Source organism: Neolamprologus multifasciatus, chromosome 6 (genome assembly GCF_963576455.1).
Source record: "Neolamprologus multifasciatus chromosome 6, fNeoMul1.2, whole genome shotgun sequence".
Taxonomy (NCBI): domain Eukaryota; kingdom Metazoa; phylum Chordata; class Actinopteri; order Cichliformes; family Cichlidae; genus Neolamprologus; species Neolamprologus multifasciatus.
The window spans coordinates 12,896,445-12,917,252 of record NC_140444.1 but is presented as its reverse complement, the minus strand read 5'-3'; the positions used below and the strand labels follow the sequence as shown (position 1 = coordinate 12,917,252).

Genomic DNA, 20,808 nt, shown 5'->3' with positions numbered 1-20,808 from the left:
ATTAAAACTAACAAAACAAGTTTTAAAAAGAGACTTTTCCATTTGATTACATTTTGTATGATGGATTATGTAGAAAAAGTAGAATTGGGCTGAAAGATCTATCGCTTTATCACCTATTCAGGTTGTAAATCATGTTTTTAAAAAGTAACTAAGTAACTAAGTAACTAAGTAATTAATTACTTTTGAAAATAAGTAATCAGTAAAGTAACGGGATTACTTTTTTGGGGAAGTAATCAGTAATTAATTACTGATTACTTTTTTCAAGTAACTTGACCAACACTGGCCAACATACAAAAAAAGAACTTTGGATTTGCTTCAAGAAGTTTGTATAGCTATTCTTGAAGACTACTTAAAGAAAGAGAGTTCAGGCTGTGTTGAAGAATAAAGGTGGTCATATCAAATATTGACCTTCAAGCTTGTTAAACTACGTTTAATCCTTATATAATGTATACCCATTGTGTTTGCTACACGTGAGGGGTGATAGAAGACTTTTGTAAAGCACTGTATACTGGACAGCAAAGAAGCCACAAATAGGGCCCCATTAAGACAATAAAATAAGAGTAACATTACATGTGATTCCTTCTAGTCTTAGGGTCATTGAAATTGTAGGAGTCGAGATGCAGTTTGTGGAGTTTATATGATTAACATAATTTGGATTGCGTCTCTCATGTTTCCTGTTTTACTTTGACAGTCTCGTGTGCTATGTTAGCATTTTCCGTTTTCCTTCCCCCGGTCTCGTTGTGTGTGATTTCTCACAGCTGTGCTCTCCTCCTTTGTCTCATTCCCTCATTATCCATCTGTGTATTTAAGCCCTTTGTCTTCATCTGTTTGTTGCTGGATTGCCTGTGCATCATCCTCTGCTTGTTCCAGGGTTCTTTGGCTCAGGTTTTCGTGTTCTGTGTTTCATGTCTCCAATCAGGTTCTCAAGGTTTTTAGTTTCTTTATATTGCTTTTGTAGTTGCTTACTTTAGTTTAGTCTTTGACATTTTTCTGTTTTTGTTTGTATTCTGTCCTCACTGTAAATAAAGGCTCACTCACAGTTATGTCTGCACTTGGGTCCTGTCTCCCTCTGCTCCACACATCTGCCACTGCAGATGTGTGACATTAAAGAAGAGAAAACAGAATGTTGCTGTTTTTGTGGAAGTCTCATTAAAGGTTGTAGAGCAAAGTTGCATCAAACCTGTTGGTTCCACATTTTTCTATCTAAATTCTAAATTTGTGCTTTACATTGAAGTAAACATTTTGACATGTAAAGGTTTCAGTACTACTTAAAGCAGCACTGACTATTTAAAAATCAATGCCTGGTTCTGCTTGGTTAACTCTTTCATTTTTGCAACTGGGGGGGGGGGGAACCCTCAGAGTGCACACCCTTGGATGAGGAAAGGCAAGAAAACTGATTCTTTTCTTTTTCAGTAGATGATTTGAGTGAGTGTTCCATTTTACCTGAAATACAACAGCTATCAATCTTATTTCAAGTCTCTAATGTAACTTTATTCCTCTCGCTGTGTGAATTAATACTTCAAACCATCAAAGGCTCCATGAGTATATTGCAATTAAATTTCCTTGGATTGTGGGAACATGAAGTCTAACATATTTAATAAACTGAGGACTGCTTATATCACCTGGCTTTTTTAACTCTTAAAACACATTTTAGCAGGCTGACCAAATCGAAGCTGTATGACAAAGTTGTAAAATACACTACATTTGTTGACAATCTTCAGCTGAACTGAATCAAATGTAAAAATCTGTTGTTATAGTAAAAGCAATGCTCTAACTCTGCTGTGAGAGTATGTAATACACTAAATCAATGGAGTATTTTTCTAGGATGACAGTATTTCTCCATAAATGTGACTAATTTCACGCTATTGATGTCAACTCTGCATTCGCACTGATGCAAGAGATAATCTCACTAGATCATCAGGAGTTAAACATCAGAGGTAAAGACACTCTGTGTGAGTTAAAGAGTTAAAGACAACATCAAATAAGCCTCATTACTTCATACGTCATATCTTTGTACCTTTATGTATTATGAGAAAGTGGGAAAGGTCGAAACAAGTTTTTAAAAAAGGCAAATACAATAACCAAGTGAACTGAAAATGTATACAAATGTTTTGTTTCACAAACGTGCTTTTCCAAATGTGGTGCAGCAGATGGAGCTAGAGACCAGCATTGCCATTGCCGCTGGTCTTGCTGTTGCAGCTGGAGTCCAAAGAGAATAAGATGACTCATTCCACGGATCCAGACCTTCATGGTCATTTTGAAATTATATTATGTAACAAATATGGACAACAACATATACGTAGGCTCTACAAGAACACACAGAAAAACAAATGCACACTAAACTGAAAGACTGTCCTTCATGAGAGGACATAATGCACCTGGGGCCAACCAGAGCAGACTACACAAAGATACTGTGGCCTTCATACAAAAACAGCACTGATGGGAAAATGCTGCCTGTGAAGCGTTACCAGGAATAAGACGCTGTTACCATAGTAGAGAGAAGAGGTGAGGAAAGAAAAATGTTTCCTTTTCTGTATAAGATTTTTCAGATTAGCAATATGTATGTTTGGAATTGGTAAATGGTAAATGGCCTGTATTTGTATAGCGCTTTACTTAGTCCCTGTGGACCCCCATGTCAATCAGCAGGTATATTTACTGACATAACCATATATTTACTGACATATATCAGTAAATATATGTCAACCAATAGATTTTGTCTATTTATATAGCTAAATGTTATGATGTGACAGAAGTGACCAGAGAACTCAAAAAAACTGTAAAGAGAACCATAGTCTTCTTTGAGGGAGACACAAGGACTACTTGAACAGATGAGAGAAAATGCTATTAGTGAGGCTGCAGACATCATTCTTCAAGTTTAATAGTTTTTTTGTCCTTTTGTGCAAAGAAGAAAAATTGGAGACCATTCTTCTAGTTTCAGTTCTATTTTAGGAATATAAAAGCAAACTACTTTGAGAACACATCGTCCTCTCATCAGGCTAAAGAAAATGAAATACAAGACTGACAGCAGAGACGTTCACACCCTATTGGTAAATGTAGCTGAAAGAAATGAGAGTTATATGTTCCTACTTTTCACCTAGAGAATTTCATGGAGTTTCAGTATGAGATATCAGGCATTTCCTCGAGGCAATGGCCTACTCCCACAAAATAACTGCTCGCATGACTGCTTAGGTAAGGCTTCATTATGATACTGCTGCTTGCTGCAAGTTTTTCCTGTAAAAGAAATAACTAGCCTCAGCCTGAGTCACATTGTCAAAAGTTTTTGGACTCGCTTGTTAAATATGTTTAATTATGTACACATCAGTGTGTTTTGTTCAGTGTGCTGTGCATGGATTTGACACCAGGATAAGGGATTCTTCCAGGTTTCATGGAGACTAAGAGGCTGACCTAATCATGATGGAATCCTGTAGCTGGTTCCCGGGTTCCACTGGTCAAAGCCATCACATAACAGATTTATTTATATCCCCAAATCACTGGCTTTGCCAAAAATCGCCAAACCAGCTTTCAGCAAACCAGCTCAGGTTCACAGCAAAAAAACCCTAGCACAAGCACGTGCGTTTAGATGTCTTTTGGGGTCATCATCGTGCTATCAAATATACCCATTCTTAACATTTTTTCTTTTCCTTTTTAGACTCTTTCCATTTATCCTATTATCAATTCAACATTTAATTTACAACTTTTTTCTTATATTTGGCTTTAACTTGTCCTCACTGTTATACCAAGACATTTTAAACCTAAGTCTTTAATCAAATAACTTCTTAAGGAGGGTTTTTGGCTGAGAGATGGCGCAGGTTTGCCATGCAGTGGTTTTTAGCCCTTTTCTCCTCATTTCTCTGCTTCTCCCCTCCTTCCCCTTGTCTCTCACGTGGATGCGGCGAGAGCAGCATGAGGAGGAACGTTAAAAAAAGAAAAAGAGGCTCATCTTTTTTCACTGGGGCAGCTGTGCTGGTTTGCTGTCCCCTATTTGTGTCCTCTCTTCTCACAATCTATACACCTCTGCTCTTTTTCTTCATTTTTCCATGCTTCCTTCGTTTTTTTCTCGTTTGAGTTATTCAGCTTCGTCTTTTTGATCTCAACTAGGTTTTCGTTTAAATTGCTTTCATTAACATTGTAGCGGATCTGAAACATGTGCAGGCAAGTGCAGGTTCCAATAAAAGTGAATTGTGTGTTTTTGACAGTCACTGGACTGGAAAAATGAAAATCTACTCATGAAATTGAAGTGTATAAAAGACATTTCTGAGGCTTGAAGAACTAATCTTTAAAAATGTAATTGAAATGTTTTTCTTAGATCATGTTTTGATCTAAGAATCAGCTATCACCATCACAATGATGATCAGTCACATGTTTACACACATCTGGCATTCTAGCTGTCTGTTATTATGCATTATATGGTCAAGCGGGTCCCACAACAATTTATTGGTGTTGGTGTGCTACCTGATTCACTAGAGACAGAATGTCAGATGACTGCTTCACTTTCTAAATAGTTGTTGCAAGTTTTGGAGCAGTGCTTTGGGTCACTGCCCTGTTATGGGAGGAAAACAGCTCTCATTAATGTTTGTCCACAGGGTGTGGTGCTGTGTTAGAAAGGATGATACAGTAGCCTTTATCAAGCACAAACGTCCCACTTTACCTTCATTAAAATACCCCAAACTCACAATTTTCACAATGCTCTTTTTTAGTCACCTTAAGCTGTCTCTTTGTAAAACATTACAATCCCCCCCTCCCCCTCTGATATTCCATCCAGTATTATTTTTATTTAATTTTTGACTTTTTCCTCATGTTAGCAACTTTGCCTGAGAGTTGCAAAGAAGGCCAGAGTCTGATGCATTTTTTGCTCAGCTGCACACCAGGTCCTCCCAGATTAGAGCCAGTTTGCACTGTTCAGTGATAAGAGTATTAAGTACTTTTGCTGGAATTTCAGAGTTTTTTTTATAATGTCCCTTGTGGAACAGCAGAGTTTCTTAAAGCAAATATATGATGATGATGTGCTTTGGACGAATTTTATATAGAAAAAAAGAAAAATAATTCCCCACTCGCCCCTGTGGGCGGTCAGTCCTTCAAGCTTGGGTCCTCTACCAGAGGCCTGGGAGCTTGAGGGTCCTGCGCAGTATCTTAGCTGTTCCCAGGACTGCGCTCTTCTGGACAGAGATCTCCACTGTTGTTCCCGGGATCTGCTGGAGCCACTCGTCTAGCTTGGGAGTCACTGCACCTAGTGCTCCAATTACCACTGGGACCACCGTCACCTTCACCCTCCACATCTTCTCGAGCTCTTCTCTGAGCCCTTGGTATTTCTCGAGCTTCTCATGTTCCTTCTTCCTGATATTGCTGTCATTTGGAAACGCTACATCGATCACTACGGCCGTCTTCTTCTGTTTGTCTACCACCACTATGTCCGGTTGGTTAGCCACCACCATTTTGTCCGTCTGCATCTAGAAGTCCCACAGGATCTTAGCTCGGTCATTCTCCACCACCATTGGGGGCATCTCCCATTTTGACCCCGGGACTTCCAGGTTATACTCGGCACAGATGTTCCTGTACACTATGCCAGCCACTTGGTTATGGCGTTCCATGTATGCCTTGCCTGCTAGCATCTTGCACCCTGCTGTTATGTGCTGGATTGTCTCTGGAGCATCTTTACACAGCCTGCACCTGGGGTCTTGCCTGGTGTGATAGACCCCAGCCTCAATGAATCTTGTGCTCAGCGCTTGTTCCTGTGCTGCCATGATTAGTGCCTCTGTGCTGTCTTTCAGTACAGCTTTGTCCAGCCACTGGTAGGATTTCTGGATATCAGCCACCTTCTCTATCTGCCAGTGGTACATACCGTGCAGGGGCCTGTCCTTCCATGATGGTTCCTCGCCTTCTTCCATTTTCTTGGTTTTCTGCTGCCTGAGGTATTCACTGAGCACGCTGTCAGTTGGGGCCATCTTCGTGATGTATTCGTGGATGTTCCTTGTCTCATCCTGGACTGTGGTGCTGACACTCACCAGTCCCCGGCCCACTTCCTTCCGCTTAGCGTACAGCCTCAGGGTGCTGGACTTGGGGTGAAACCCTCCATGCATGGTAAGGAGCTTTCTTGTCTTGATGTCAGCGGCTTCTATCTCCTCCTTTGGCCAGCCTATTACCCCAGCAGGGTACCTGATCACAGGCAGGGCGTACGTGTTGATAGCCCAGATCTTGTTATTACCGTTCAGCTGACTCCTCAGGACTTGCCTGACCCTCTGCAGGTACTTGGTAGTTGCAGCTTTCCTAGCGGCCTCTTCATGGTTCATGGTTCCCATTCCAGGTACTTGTAACTGTCCTCTATGTCTGCAATGTTGCCTTCTGGTAGTTTGATCCCCTCTGTTCTGGCTACCTTCCCTCTCTTTGTTACCATCCGACTACACTTCTCCAGCCCGAACGACATTCCGATGTCATTGCTGTATATCCTGGTGGTGTGGATCAGTGAATCAATGTCTCGTTCACTCTTGGCATACAGCTTGATGTCATCCATGTACAGGAGGTGGCTGACAACTGCTCTATTCCGTAGTCGGTATCCGTAGCCAGTCTTGTCAGTTATCTCACTGAGGGGGTTAAGGCCTATGCAGAACAGCATAGGTCCTGATCCACAGATCCTTGTGGATCAGGACCGTCTGGCCTTCGGTTAGCCATTCCGGGTCTCTCGTCAACTAGCAGCTGGTCTTTAATCAACAGAGCAACTTGTAGGTTCACTAGCATATTTTTTTTCTAGTTAATAAGTAGCCTTTTAAAAATGTTGAACTTTATGTATCACAATGTGCCACTGCAATGCAAGATTGGTTGCTGTCATTGGGCCTCTCATTGGTATTATCTCTGTTTTTTTTTATTGATATTGCATTTAATAGCAAATGTGTTTTTCTTTTGAAAGCAGGCTGTTTTTAAAGCTCTAGTATAAGGTGTTGTACTTTTCACCTGTTGTACATTACATAAAATGAGCTGTGCATGTTAATAATTAACCTCTGAAGGTACCACAGACAGATCTGGCATTTACAGATAGACTTGTTGGTTTTCAAGTTTCCAGTTATCTACTGAAAATTACTTGAGAAAAATGAGGAGACTGTTTGTTTGTTTGTTTGTTTTGCTATATTTATAACTTTAAACTTCTGTTTTGTCATTTGTGTTAATGCAAATTATCTTACCAGCAATAATTTTGTCTCTCTCACTCTAGAGAGGATCACGGGGGTTATTCAATCCTTTTTCTATAAACCTCTCTCACTCAGTATTAAGTCCTCCACACTGCCAAAAATAGCCACGGGTTCTCCTTTGGGAACGACAGCAGAGCTTTGCTGTAATAATCTGTTTGTATATGTCTGTGTACATGCATGCGTGCTTGCATCTGTGTGTGCCTAGTTTCAAAAGCGTTTACAGAGACATCTTCCCCAACACAGCATCATTTAAGATTGAGAAAGAATAGCTGTCAGCTGTGTTTTATTACATGCAGGGGAACTTTCACAGCTGAAACCAAAACCTATTAGGAAATAAATTCCATTAGCTTTTCTAAATAAGTTATCTCTGAGCATGGCATTGAACTTGGTTGATGAGACTCCCTGTGTGTTGCTGGTTGTGCGTGTGGTTGTGCATGTGCGTGTCTGTGAGCATGAATAACTTGCACAGGACATAAATGTTGCTTGATCAGCACAAGCAGACAGAGGCCCTGACAGGAGAAAACAACTGCGACAGCAGAATCAGAGAAAGAAAAATATAGGACAAGAATTCCAAATGGTGGGGTGAAAGAGGCAGAACAGAAAGAGGGGGTCAAAATAACATAGCATTACTTCCCTGCAAACAGTGTGCAGAGATTCCTAAAATGGCTGAAAGTTGTCAGCAGGGGTGAAATGTTTAAAGAGACAGGAGCAAAATAAAGGAAACGACAAGAAGATCTGAACACATAAAAACAGGTTATCTCTGCAGAAACATTCTTAAATTATGTTTCTGTTCACCTTTTTAGACTGTGAGACCATCAGCGGTTAACATAGAATACATTAAAATTACTTAAACAACAACATATTTTATGCTTTTATAGCTAACTTTAGCTTTGCTTGCATGCATAGATATAATGTAATAATGACACCACCTACAGGTTACTCATCTGTTTTGAGTTAAAAATTATCAGGAAAACTGGTGAACCTACTTCTACATTATAAAAGCTGGCATCAGCCAGCAGGTCTCCTGGGTTCAGTCAAACAAATTACACCCAATGTCTTTCTACTTCATCTTCCTTCAACCTCTACTTGCACTGGGCTTTTTGAAAAGAATTTTGAAACACGTTTTTCTTTTTTTTTAACATTCAAGGCTCATATTTTGACCACTACTTAGATGCATTTTACACAATTTCAAATCTTCTCGATCAAAAATGACTAAACACCCTTAATTTTGGTCTCGCCCACAGTTAAATCAGTGTGTGTGACATTGGTAGGTTTGTTACATTTAATCTTGAACCCAGTAACCTTGTCGCATTGTTACTTTCCACTCCCCTGTGTTACAGGCTCACTCTTAGTGTTTTAAACATTTAGCACAACACTGAGGGAGGACAACAACACAACAGCAACTTATCGTTTTCAGTGAGATCGCTCTGTAGTGAAACAAAGTTACAAATGTGATCTCGAGCGTTACCTTTGAAAAAGTAAAGAGCATTTAAACAGACGTTAAATGGTGAGGCTGGGATACCACATGCAGTGTAGGGACCTAAATACTTACTAAATGCTAGACTGAGAAAAGAAAAGCAGACAGACAGAGAGAGAGAATAGGCGGAGGTCAGTGTGGTCGCCAGCTGTTTGAGAAGAATAGACCGTTATATAGAACAGAGGGCGGCAGATGGCTAGTCAGCACTGACACACACACACACACACACACGCACACTATTTACACACTCAAATGACAAAATATGAAAACTTGCCCACTGTCTGACTAATCACATATAATAACTTTTATATCATTTTAGATGTTTGAGGTCCCTTTCCTGTATTCCTCACACATTCAGCACAATGGACGTCAGTTAGAATTATTATATTCTGTGAGAAAGTCCATTTTACTGACTCAACCATTACTATAATTGTGACTGCTTTGTTTGTTTGCATAAAATATCTACATTAAAATTCTAATTTAACACAAAAATAGGGTAAACTAGACTCCAGTTTCTCTTATTCTGCTATATCTGAAAAGCAGTGGCAGAGATCCACAACAGCTGATTTTTATTATTCCCAGTATGATTTATGTTTTGTGTCTGGGGCGATCGTGGCTCAAGAGTTGGCCGTTTGTCTTGTAATCGGAAGGTTGCCGGTTCGAGCCCCAACTCGGGCAGTCTCGGTCGTTGTGTCCTTGGGCAAGACACTTCACCCGTTGCCTACTGGTGGTGGTAAAATGGCCCGGTGGCACCAGTGTCTGGCAGCCTCACCTCCGTCAGGGTGCCCCAGGGTGGCTGTGGCTGCAATGTAGGTTGCCATCACCAGTGTGTGTGTGTGTGTGTGGATGACTGAACATGTAAAGTGCTATACAAATTCAGGCCATTTTGCGATTTCTTGCATTTTTTTCGATTTTCAGCTTTAATCTGCAGATGTTTCTTTGATGGTTTTATTGGGACTTATCTGTTCTTCCAGAGGCTTTTTGTTTGCCAAAAACTTTTATTTTAATCACTATTGTTTATTTCACCTTCCAGTTTACTTTGTGTGTCTACATTTAAGTCCTTTTTGTGATCACGACATAAAACATGCAAGCAGCTTAGAGTAAAAGTGCAACTCTAATGCATAAATTTGTCTCTGTGACCTGCTTTCTGTGACCTGCAGAAGAGTCTTCTTCAGAGTTATCCAAACATGCAAGACTTGTTGCATTCCAAAAGGATATCTGATCATGTGGCCATAAATTATCCACATTTATAAGGAAAGGAATTCCTGTACAGGGTCGGGAATAAACTGACAAAAAGTAACATCGTGGTGTGGTTTACAACCCATTGGCAGCGTGTGAGAAAATATTTTACAACTTTTTTTGAAGGTCATCAAAGCAATGAATGCACATATAAATATGTTCACATAAACATCCTTAAATTCTCACACATACACTCTGGTCAGGTCAGAGAAAAGTTTACAATAGCACAATAACACTGTAAACACATTATGTAACATACTTTATTCAACAAACAAGTTTCACCTAAGCTAAATTATGTATTATACAGCGCTTACCCCGATGATTCCTTTTGATGAATGTTTTCGTACTATCATCAATCGAACTTGAAAGGAAATGTGTTTCTTTTCTTTTTATATTGCAAAAAAATGTGTCAAGGACAGGAGAGGTGTTATGAATGTTTCATTTATGAGTTTCTATATCTGTAACATTAACTGTAGCCCATTTATTTAAAAACTTTCAAAAAAGTTGTTTAGTGTTTTCCCAGAACACAGTGAATTGCATCATCATTGCTGTTTTACATGGGTATACATGATGCCATCAGCTGTAGGTACTGATCTTTAAAGTTTCCTGTGAGAATGACCTAAAAACAATAAAAAGAAAAGGTTTTCAAATCCTTGCCTGAAGATAACTGTATCATCTTGGTGACACAAAATAATGAAACATGGCAAGATGTAAAGTCTTTTCATGCCAGTAGGTCTAATTTTATCCAGTTTAACTCCATATTATTACCATATAGTGTTAATAAAAGATCGCTGTCTTTTTGATGAAAAATTGAAGTGTCATTAGCACCAAATACCTCGTAATTAGTGCTAAGTAAAAGACTAATAAGATAAAGAAATGTCAGGATGGCTCGCACCTTGCCGAGATAACCATCAGATAATCTCATTAAAAGGCTCCAAAAGAACAAAGACTACAAACACAGTTGAGATGTCCAGACTCACATTAGCAGAGGCGAGGTCTAACAGAGAGATACTGTCTACAGCTGCCTGTGTTTGCACACACCAACCACACCATAAACCTAACTTAACCCTTAGCAAAATGTAAAAGTTAAAAAAAATTGTAAATCAACCAAAATTAAACCTTTTCTTGTTGCTTTTTTGGTGTCCGACTATAAACATGTCCTTCTCATGACTAAAGTTGGGTGTTTTAATATAGAAGAAACCCTCAGTAGCCATACCAGAAACTACAGTTGTCCACTTGTCACTTTGTTACTATATGAAGTTAATGCTATATTTTCCCCATGCTTTTATTTCAAAGACTTTTCACACCCTTCAAAGGGGCCTTTGATATCATTTTAGAGATGATTAAACAAAGTATAAACAAGCTGTGAAGCCAATAAGCTTATTATAAGCTTCATCATAGCTGGATTTGTTGCAGAGATGTTATAATGGGAACCAAAAAATAGAACATTTTATAATTGTGTATGGATCTATTTGTACAGTTGGTCCCAAAAGCTGAAACACTTGTTTACCACTTGCTTAGAAATGCTTGCTTAGAAATAAAGCAGGACATAGGGCACATAACAGAATACAAATTAGTTTGGGTCATGACTTGTGAGAATACATTCTTTCAGATGGTTCGCAGAAAAAGAAATCAAAAATCAAAAATCTGAAACCCAGTGGAACAACAACAACAACAACAACAACAGGCTCATTCAACAACTGCGAATATGTAGGTCGTCCCCAGTGGAGTGAAAGAGCTTCATTGCAGCTACACGGAAAATCATTATTCAGTGTGTGAGTTACTGGTCATGAGTTTATGCAATAAATCAACAAAGAGACAAAATAAAGGAAAACAATGCAGTTTGCATTTTTGTTGCTAAGATTTTGAGATATTTAATAGCAACTGATAATAGCCCACATGATCAAAAAAACAACAACATACGCATATACACCTTACATACACACAAGAAAGCAGCTCAGTGACTGCACTGTACTCAACACAAAATTTGTACGGTCACCCAAAGCTTACTTATGTGCCTTCCTGGTGATTTTTTTCTTTAGATCTTTAAATTACAATACAGAAAAGTTTTTTTATTCCTTTGACTCTGTCATAGGTCAAGGATTCAAAGCTGTGATCCTTTCTCGACCCTTTCTTGTGATTTAAAACCCCCGGTCCTCTTAGAACTTCTTGCCACATCAGAGCCAATTAAATCTGATTTATTACTTATCCAGTGAAGCACGGATTGACCTCACAGCATATATAGTTCATTCTGAGCTGAGCTTGTGTCAGTTTCTGCTGTTGATGTGACCTGGTTGGATCCACAACACACAACTTGTTTAAAAAGGAAACAAACAGCAACGATTCTGAGATTTAATCTTAAATTATCTGCAGCTATGGATCTTTATATAAGTGTTGAAGTGTGGCAATGAAAATAAAAACAAACATGTTAAGTGAACTATTAACAAGTCATTAGTTGACAGATGAAAAGCCTCTTTGTTTATGATTATGAAACAGGAAAAAGGAAAGGGAAACAAAACTGTTCTAAGACTATCCGGTATAACTGACTCCACGTTAAATGATACTGTAAGTTTAAGAAATGTAAACTTAGTATCTGTTTCCTGTTCAGATTTAAAACATGCTTTAAGTGATAAATTATTCAAGCGTCTTCGCTGCTGTATTTATGCCCAGTAACCATTTCCAGTAGTCTCGGCGTCTTTATTGTTCTCATCCGTCGGCTAAGCAGTGACATCATTCCCCTTTCACCCAGTTCTCCGGCGGCTGCAGTGCGAGGTAACTTGCGGTCAAACCGCGATGCGTTCAAATGCCGTTCTTAACCTCCGAAAACCGTAAGAATAAAGATAGAAAAAAAAAAATAGAAAAAGAAATAGAAAAAGAAATATGTCTGTCCCTTGTTGGGCCTTTAAAAAATATTTAAATGAATAACATACACAATAAATATGATAAATATACATATTGTAACACAAAAGTCAAACACAAAAAATATCACAGGGCACAGACTGCAGTAGAATAAAGTACCATTTTCTAATTTATTATTTTTTTAATAACTCCAGCCAACCTCCTGCTTTAGGCAATGACTAAAGGCAATGACTTCCACACTGATGTTATATTCCATTAATGATGTCCACAAATAAATCGCTAGTACCTTCATCTAGATGTAGATACTAGCACACATCTTTAACGTGGGCTCATTTTTCCAGATAGGTTAAATATGTATGTCTGCTGACATCTGACAAATATGAATTTAAAGACTACGCTGATTCTGTTATGCATGTGTCTTTAGGCCATTCTGCATTTTTCACTTCCTGAGAAGAGAGGAAGGTAAACTCTGTGGAGCACTTAAGGAACAGTGACATTTGCTGCCATAATCATAAATGATACTGCCCTACACGAATACCAGACAATAAAACACAATAGTCCGGAATTTAGAACAAGTGGGAAAAAAACCTCATTATTATGTTATGTTACTAATGTTTTTGTCAATCAAATTTCCCACAGCTCCTTAATGTTACATAAGATGTCTACGTTGCATGCAGGGAGTCGATATAACAGAACTCCTGAATACGGGAGTCATTTTTGTAGCCTGCTGCACAGTTAGGAGAAAGGTGTCCTATTGTACGTAGACCAATTCAATGTTATCTGTGACAATCATTAGATAAATATATGCAAATATAAAAATAAAAAAAAAATTCCCGTGTCGTGTTTATCTCGCCGCATTGCTTAGTGCAAAAGACCACGGGTGTAATGTGGCACTGACACGGTTTTAAAAACCATGCAGTTTTAGGGCAGTAATTTCTTTAAAGCACAGCAAACAGATGTGACACATTTTTGCGATGCGGAGTTAAATTTAGGTGATATGTACACCACCCCCTCCTACTCTGCTTTTCTCCATCATTCTCTGCCGAGGTTACTATCGGACAAACCTCCCTTCCTCCACTGCCGGGGTTACTATCGGACAAAATCATCCTCCTTCTCCTTCTCCTCCTGTACTTCTTCATTTTCATCCTGACCTGTTTTATTCCTGTTTTTCTGGACCCGCATATTTTTCAAGCATAGGTACTCCTTAAAAATTACGATATGTTTCTCCAAGGAGGACAATTTACGAGCTGCACGGCTGAAAGTGAAACATGTTGCATGTTAATTAAATCCTGCAAAAAGAGAGAGACCCGGGTTACTATCGGTCAACCCGAAAACGAGGAAGCTGAGACACATTCGGTCCCTTATTCAAAAACAAAACAGAGAAACGATTCAGTAACTGAGACAAAGACACATTAAAATATTTACTCACAAAAATAGGAGATGAAAAGATCAGTAGATATGCTTTCAGTTGCATAAGCGAGAGAATCAACAAGCTGTATTTTAATGGAAACCCACATTCAGAAACCCAGAATAAAAATTGCCTGCAAGAAATTCTTGAGAAGTCCTTATTGAAGAGATTATGGCTTCTTCACCTCATCACTCAGGTCAACCTTGACATGGGAGCCTTGTTCCCCTGTTAAGTCCATGTGCTTCTCTTTGTGTTTTTCACATTTTAGACACAAGTAAGTGTCTCAGATAACAGGCTTTATATGATGATTGTGTTGTGTTTTTGAAACAGCAAACTACACCAGTGACACGGATATGTTTTGTTTTCAAAGAAGGCTTTAGTCCAGTGTAATAATAACTGTGGTTTTTCTCAATGGTTTCAAGGACTTAACCAGTTAATTAAATTAATCATTTTCAATGCCTTTTCTAAAAAGACGGACTAGATGTGCACCATAACTGTGGACCCCTATTATTATCTCAGAGTTTCCATCACAGTATCTGTGCAAATTGCACCTTAGCACAAACAAGGCTGCTAACATTGGCTTGATTTCTTAGTCACAATGAGTCACAATAAGAAAAAGTATTTTCTGGCATATTTCCCTTCCATCACTTTTTCACATTTTCAGTGGGAAGTACAAAAATGCTATGACAATGACATTTAGGAAAAATAAGAAGTCACAGTGTCTGGTTTCAGAGTATTTTAAGATAGCAAGAATAAGAGGAATAAAACTGACTCAAAAATCACACAGCAAAAACGGTGCACACGAGTACAACATTTTCGGCTCTGCTCAGTCCAGAGGGATAGTTGGAGATGCCTGTTTTCATTAGAGTGAGGTAGGAGGATTGAGAAACTGTGTGATGTAAAGTTAGTTTGATGAAAACTGATCAGAATATCTGTCATTCCTGTGAAGTGTTCTTCAGTTCATGTATTGCAATTATATGTAAAGGGTTGGTGTCTTTATTACCACTGTTCATTCAAATGTTCTTTATTGGTTAAAAAAATAGTTAGTTAGTTAACTTTGTACCGGTGATATATATACATTATTGGGTTGCCTGCTCACCAATGTATACTATTGTAATTTCAAGACACATTCCTCTACAAATGCTGTATCATTAACCCTTACTTTTTTTGACAGTGCATTTATTAAACTGTTTTTGAACATTAGAAATTCATTAGTCTTTATGTGTGAGAATTCTGGTTTATTGATATGGAAAACAAACTTTGCAAGAAAAATGGGGGGTGGGGGGTTATCATTTTGGCCCCTCGGTGGGCTACAGAGTTCAACAAGGAGCAATTTTGTCCCCAATAGTTTTTAATCTGCATGTTTATGAATTATCAAAGGCATTCAGAGCCTATAAAACTAAGTGCTTAGTTGGTAATATTATGTATGCAGATGATCTTATGGTATTTAGTCCTAGTAGTCTCTTAATTCTTCACACATGTTCTGCTTATGGTGTGGAAAACAGCATAGAAATACAGAGAAACAGACACAATGCCAGAACACTGCACAATGATTTGTAGAACCAAGGAGGACGAATATCAAAGATTTTCAAGTTTAAATAATCAGATAATAATCTTACTGTCTGTAATAAGGTTAAATATCTTAGACATCTATCTGCAGATCAAATGACCAACAATGATGATATTTAAAAGCAATGTCGGATGATGTATACACGAACAAACATCCTCATAAATTGCATGTACAGACAGAGTGAAGATCTGTCTAGAGAATATTGCTCTATATGGCTCATCTGTGAATGAATCATAGGAGAATGAGTTTACAGAAACTTCATGTAGCTTATGAAGTACGAAGAACTTTGAATGCTCAGGTAAATTGGAAAAGCACTATATAAGAACCAGTCTGCTTACCATTTAGTTTATAATGAGGCTCATATTACTGAGGAAACCAGCTGACTCATGTCAGCGCATGTGAGACATTTGTAACTGCTGGAGTCAGTACATTTGAAGCATTATTTAGAATGAGATCAGTGTGGAGGTTAATGGATCTAAGGTTTGGCACCATATCAGTCTTCATTGTGGAAACACTGGTATAATTGTCTCTTTGTAGGAAGGTGATTTGGGTGTCTCAAACATTGTGGTGTATGATTTGTTTTGTTTCAATGGAATAAATAAAGATAGAAGATTATTGTTGGTTTCACTCAAGATTACTTTGGATAGCCAAAGAAAATGGACAATTATTGGAAATATCAGTTTTGAGAAAAACACTTGCTGTGGTTGGACTCTCGTTTTTAATGCAGACACATGTTTTTAAAAACTATGGAAACTTGAGCAAGGTTTTGCTATATTTTTTACATCTTTTTACACAACAGAACTGTGTCACAATCAGTGTTGGGTAAGTTACTTTAAAATAGTAACTTAGTTACATTACTAGTTACTTCTCTCAAAAGTAACTCAGTTACTTCAAGTTACTCGTTACTTTCAAAGTAACTAGTTACTAGGGAAAGTAACTTTGGTTTTACTCAGAATTCTCTTGTTAATGTGTTGCTTCCACAACTTTGCCAGTCTTCTAGCTTGCTCACTTGCCACAAGTGCACTGTGCCACCTACCAATAGAAAGGAAAAGATAATGTGCATATTTCCACGAGAGAAATCCCATGCCTGGACCATCATTGACCGCTGCCATGATTCTAGCCTATGTCACAGCGTCATGTGTACCTTTTACATCCAACACAAAAACTGCAGTCGTGATGCTTTGATTGTACTCAACTTACTGTACTGTAACTCGGAAATTCTGCCTTCTGAATAGGAAGATGTAGGTAACACCAGACTGCAGATGAGCTGCATACAGGGCTGGACGGGGACAAAAAAATCGGCCCGGGCATTTTGACTAGAGACTGGCCATTATAGGAAAAATCATAAAGCCTTTGAATGAAAACAAACGCTGTTGTGACAGTGATGTAAACTGTTTTGATGGTATATATGCATCAATCGTTTGTTGTAAGATTGAGATAATTATTTTTTAAAAGCTAGACATTTTAAATGAGAATAAGAAAGAAAAGTATTTCTTTGTGCCCACCTCTCCGTGTTAATGCCCTACCTGCCCCCCTGGCAAAACTTTGCTAGATCCGCACCTGCACAGTTACCAGCTGTCAACTACCTAAAAAGGATCCTGGGGTTATCTGTCTCTCAGAAACAGTTCATAGCTTCCCTTCAACTCATTTATGTCACCTAAAAGGTAAACCTGTTTCTCCATCACCTGTTCAGCTCTGATGATTCAGTAAGGACATCTCCTGGTTTCATCTTCATGTTTCCCTCTCACCAGATAACCAAACCGATATCATGACCAGCAGCTTTTTTGCAGCTGTGGCTCCAGCAAACATCAGCTGATACTAGAAATTAATATTAAATCAATTCTAACAACAGCTGATCAAGCTTAAAAGTGCTGCTGTTGTTTAGCGCGACATCGGCTGGTTTCCTCTTTCTGGCGCAAAGTGGGCGATAAACAAACAAGAGAGCCGATAAGCTGATCATTGATCAGTTTTCATGATTGAAGTAGAAACGGGAAAGGGAGGGGGGAGAATGAAAGAAGAAGAGGCAGCTGTGCAGCGTAAAGACAGAATAACTCCAGCTTTGTGTCTTTTTCATTGTAGCTGAATTACGGGACAAACTGTTCCTTTTCGCCTCAATAAGAAACGCGTAATATTTTCTCTGAATACCAGACGGGACGGTTGGCAACTCTAATAACTTATGAACAAAATAAAGTTCAACATCAGTAACATCATAGCACCCACCCAGCTGTATAGAAACTCCGTCATGCTAGCTAGTACGCAGTACGGAAAAAGTCAGAATAACGAAAATAAACTCCACCTAAACTTGGTTTATATCTGACCCAGATAGACTGCAGGTCACAACTTCTTACCTGAAGTTCAGTTCACACTTGGACCGGCGGCCGCCTCGGGTCTCTTTTCCTTCTGCGTCCCCTTTCCCTCATCCACCTGCTGGCCTCCACCACTTGCCAATGTTACAGAATCTGTGGTGGAAGCTCCGCGATAGCCACCACACGAAGTAACGAGTAACGACCCTATCTAAATCTCAGTAACGACTAACGCGTTCCTGATTTTGGCATAATAACTAGTTACCGTGCTCGTTACCACAATAATAACGTAGTTACTGTAACGCGTTACTTAATAACGCGTTAGTCCCAACACTGGTCACAATGTGTCTCTTTATGGATAAAATAAGCTGTTTTCAATAAAGAGATTACACATCTTACATTTTATTTCAGTTCCCTTTGTTTCAAAGAGAAAAGAAACAACGATTTGTCCAGAGAACTTAAAGTGTGCAGCTCAGTCAAAAGCTAATTACCATTATATGTATCTAACTGAAAGACTAATTACCTTAGTGTTTGAGTACGCTGCCTTCAGTTTACCACTGACTGAGTTAACAAAACGTAAACACAGACTCTAATGAAACAATGAACTATCCAGAGTTGTTACAGTAAACTGAGAAGGAGACATGCATCTTAGGATCCACTTGGCTTTGTCAGACAAGCGTTCGTTTTGTCTTTAAGTACTCTAAGAGCTTTCATTTAGATCTCTGTAATGCCTGCTGGGTGAGTTCTGTAGCACAGAAGCAGTTTTAATTGTCCCTAGTTAGTCCAAAGTCTTCAGATAAAATAAACAGCTAAACAGGTTATTGTATAACTCAGTCAATTAATTACTGTTTCTGCATGACCTAGATAACTGTGATCCATCTTCACTGATTCACAAAATTCTGGAGATTCTGTAACTAATTACTGTGACAGACAGGAGATGGTGCTTTAATTTCACCCCATGTTTAGAGAACAGTGATAATTATATAGTTAGTTAAATCGAGGTTTATAATGTTTCTTTTATTTTCTAAAGCTGAGTAATATGAAGTTTGCAAGATCACAAAGGACGATAAGACTCTGTACAGATTCTGCAGTTCATTTCGTCAGAATTCATTGCAGTATATCAAAGGACATGTCATTGCCAGATGACTGTCATGTTCTTTGTACATCAGAGAATCTGTGTAATACATCATGCACCCATCTTGCAGCTTTTCTCAAACATCAACAAAGGCTTACCAGTAAACAAATAGAATCAGTGTTGGAGGGGATTGCTGGTCTTTATCCCTTTGATACCGACCAGCAAGAGAGAGAGAGAGAGAGAGATTGAGATAAAGAAAAGTCCAAACTTTTATCTTGCAAAAAATTGACAGTGATGGTGTTTAATTTGTCAAAAAATGTTTGTTTTTTTTTCTTACAGCAGAAGTTGTTGCCAATTGTCACTGACGTTGTGGACATGCAAAGGTTTTAGAGTTGTTCCTGAATGGAAGTTTGTTGGACAGCAGAGCTATCCAGTTATCCATATTTAACCACACTTAGCAAGTTGACAAAGGTTTTGGGGCTAGTGAGCAGGCAAAGTATTGGAAGGCATTGGTTATTAGCATTTCATTAAAGAGCCTGAGTTTACAGATACTTACAGATTCTGTTAAGATTAAACAGAATCTACAAGAATTTCTGTTTTTGCTTCTCTTTACATTCAAAGAAAAAGAACATTTAAAAAGGGATGATGTGAAACTTGTTGTTTTTTGTAAACTTGGACACAGTCATTGATCAAAGTGAAAGTGGTGGCCAGATAGACGCATATGAATGACCAGCAGCAACTTGTGGCAGCTATAATTAAACTTTTGAGATTAGTCAAGTTACACAAGTTATTAAATATTAACATTGTTCAGTCAGTCAGTAAGTTATGAACAGGCCACATTAAACATGTCTGACATGTGTCACATCAAGAGACCACAGTGCAATACAAAGCAAAGAATTACAAATAAAAGCTTCCTAGTTTCAGAGTTCGGTGAAAGACATCAAAACTCAAACTCATCTCGAAGGGGATTCTGCTGGATTGCATCCCTTTGAAGTGGATCTATTTACTTACCCCAGCAATGTTATCCCAGCTGACTGTGATAGCACTGCTGCAGCTCTGAAAGAGGATAATCTCATTTCTTATCTAAATCACTACAGCACATAGTTGCTGTACAGCATCTACTGTTTATTGTGCATTACCGCATCACTCCACGTGACCTGGAGTGGTCTTAGCCTGCCGTGATCTGAGTTTAGGTTTGAAGGATGAAAGCAGCAATTAGAAATGAAGCAATGACAAGCTAACATCCATGCGCTTTCTAAGCCGCTTATCCTTAACAGAGGGCCGGAGCCTATCTGTGCACACATTGGCCAGGAGGCAGAATACACATATACAGATAGAGCCACATTAATACTCACCTATAGTATTGCTTTTCAGGAAGAATACAAGTGTACAGTTTGTTGACTGAAAAATCCAATATTTTTGCAACTCCCTTGTTTATCTACAGGACCTTTTGAAATAGAAACTGTTCTGTGTTTGTATAGGCCTTTTAAACATTCATTCTCTAAATTATCAATATATCCATGCCAATTATCCACACAACATATGGATATGGAAATGTTATATTTACAGAATCTAATAGATGCATATATTGTGTTCTACATTTTTACGATTATGTTGTATACCTTATCTCATTTTAAATTTCTTGAACTCAATCCACTGTGCATAATTTTACTTAAATTATCAAGATAAAGAGATAAGA

At 38.5% G+C, this 20,808-nt stretch overlaps 1 protein-coding gene across 1 annotated transcript; it reads right to left on the bottom strand.

Annotated features, from left to right (window-relative positions):
- Nucleotides 1-282: 282 nt before the first annotated feature.
- LOC146516594 (uncharacterized) lies at nt 283-20,714 on the bottom strand. Its single transcript, XM_085163470.1, has 2 exons — nt 18,367-20,714; nt 283-16,532 (listed from the first exon to the last, which is right to left on the bottom strand). The coding sequence occupies exon 2, from the start codon at nt 6,294-6,296 to the stop codon at nt 5,448-5,450; it is 849 nt and encodes a 282-aa protein (XP_085019596.1). The 5' UTR covers nt 6,297-16,532; nt 18,367-20,714; the 3' UTR covers nt 283-5,447.
- Nucleotides 20,715-20,808: the final 94 nt, after the last annotated feature.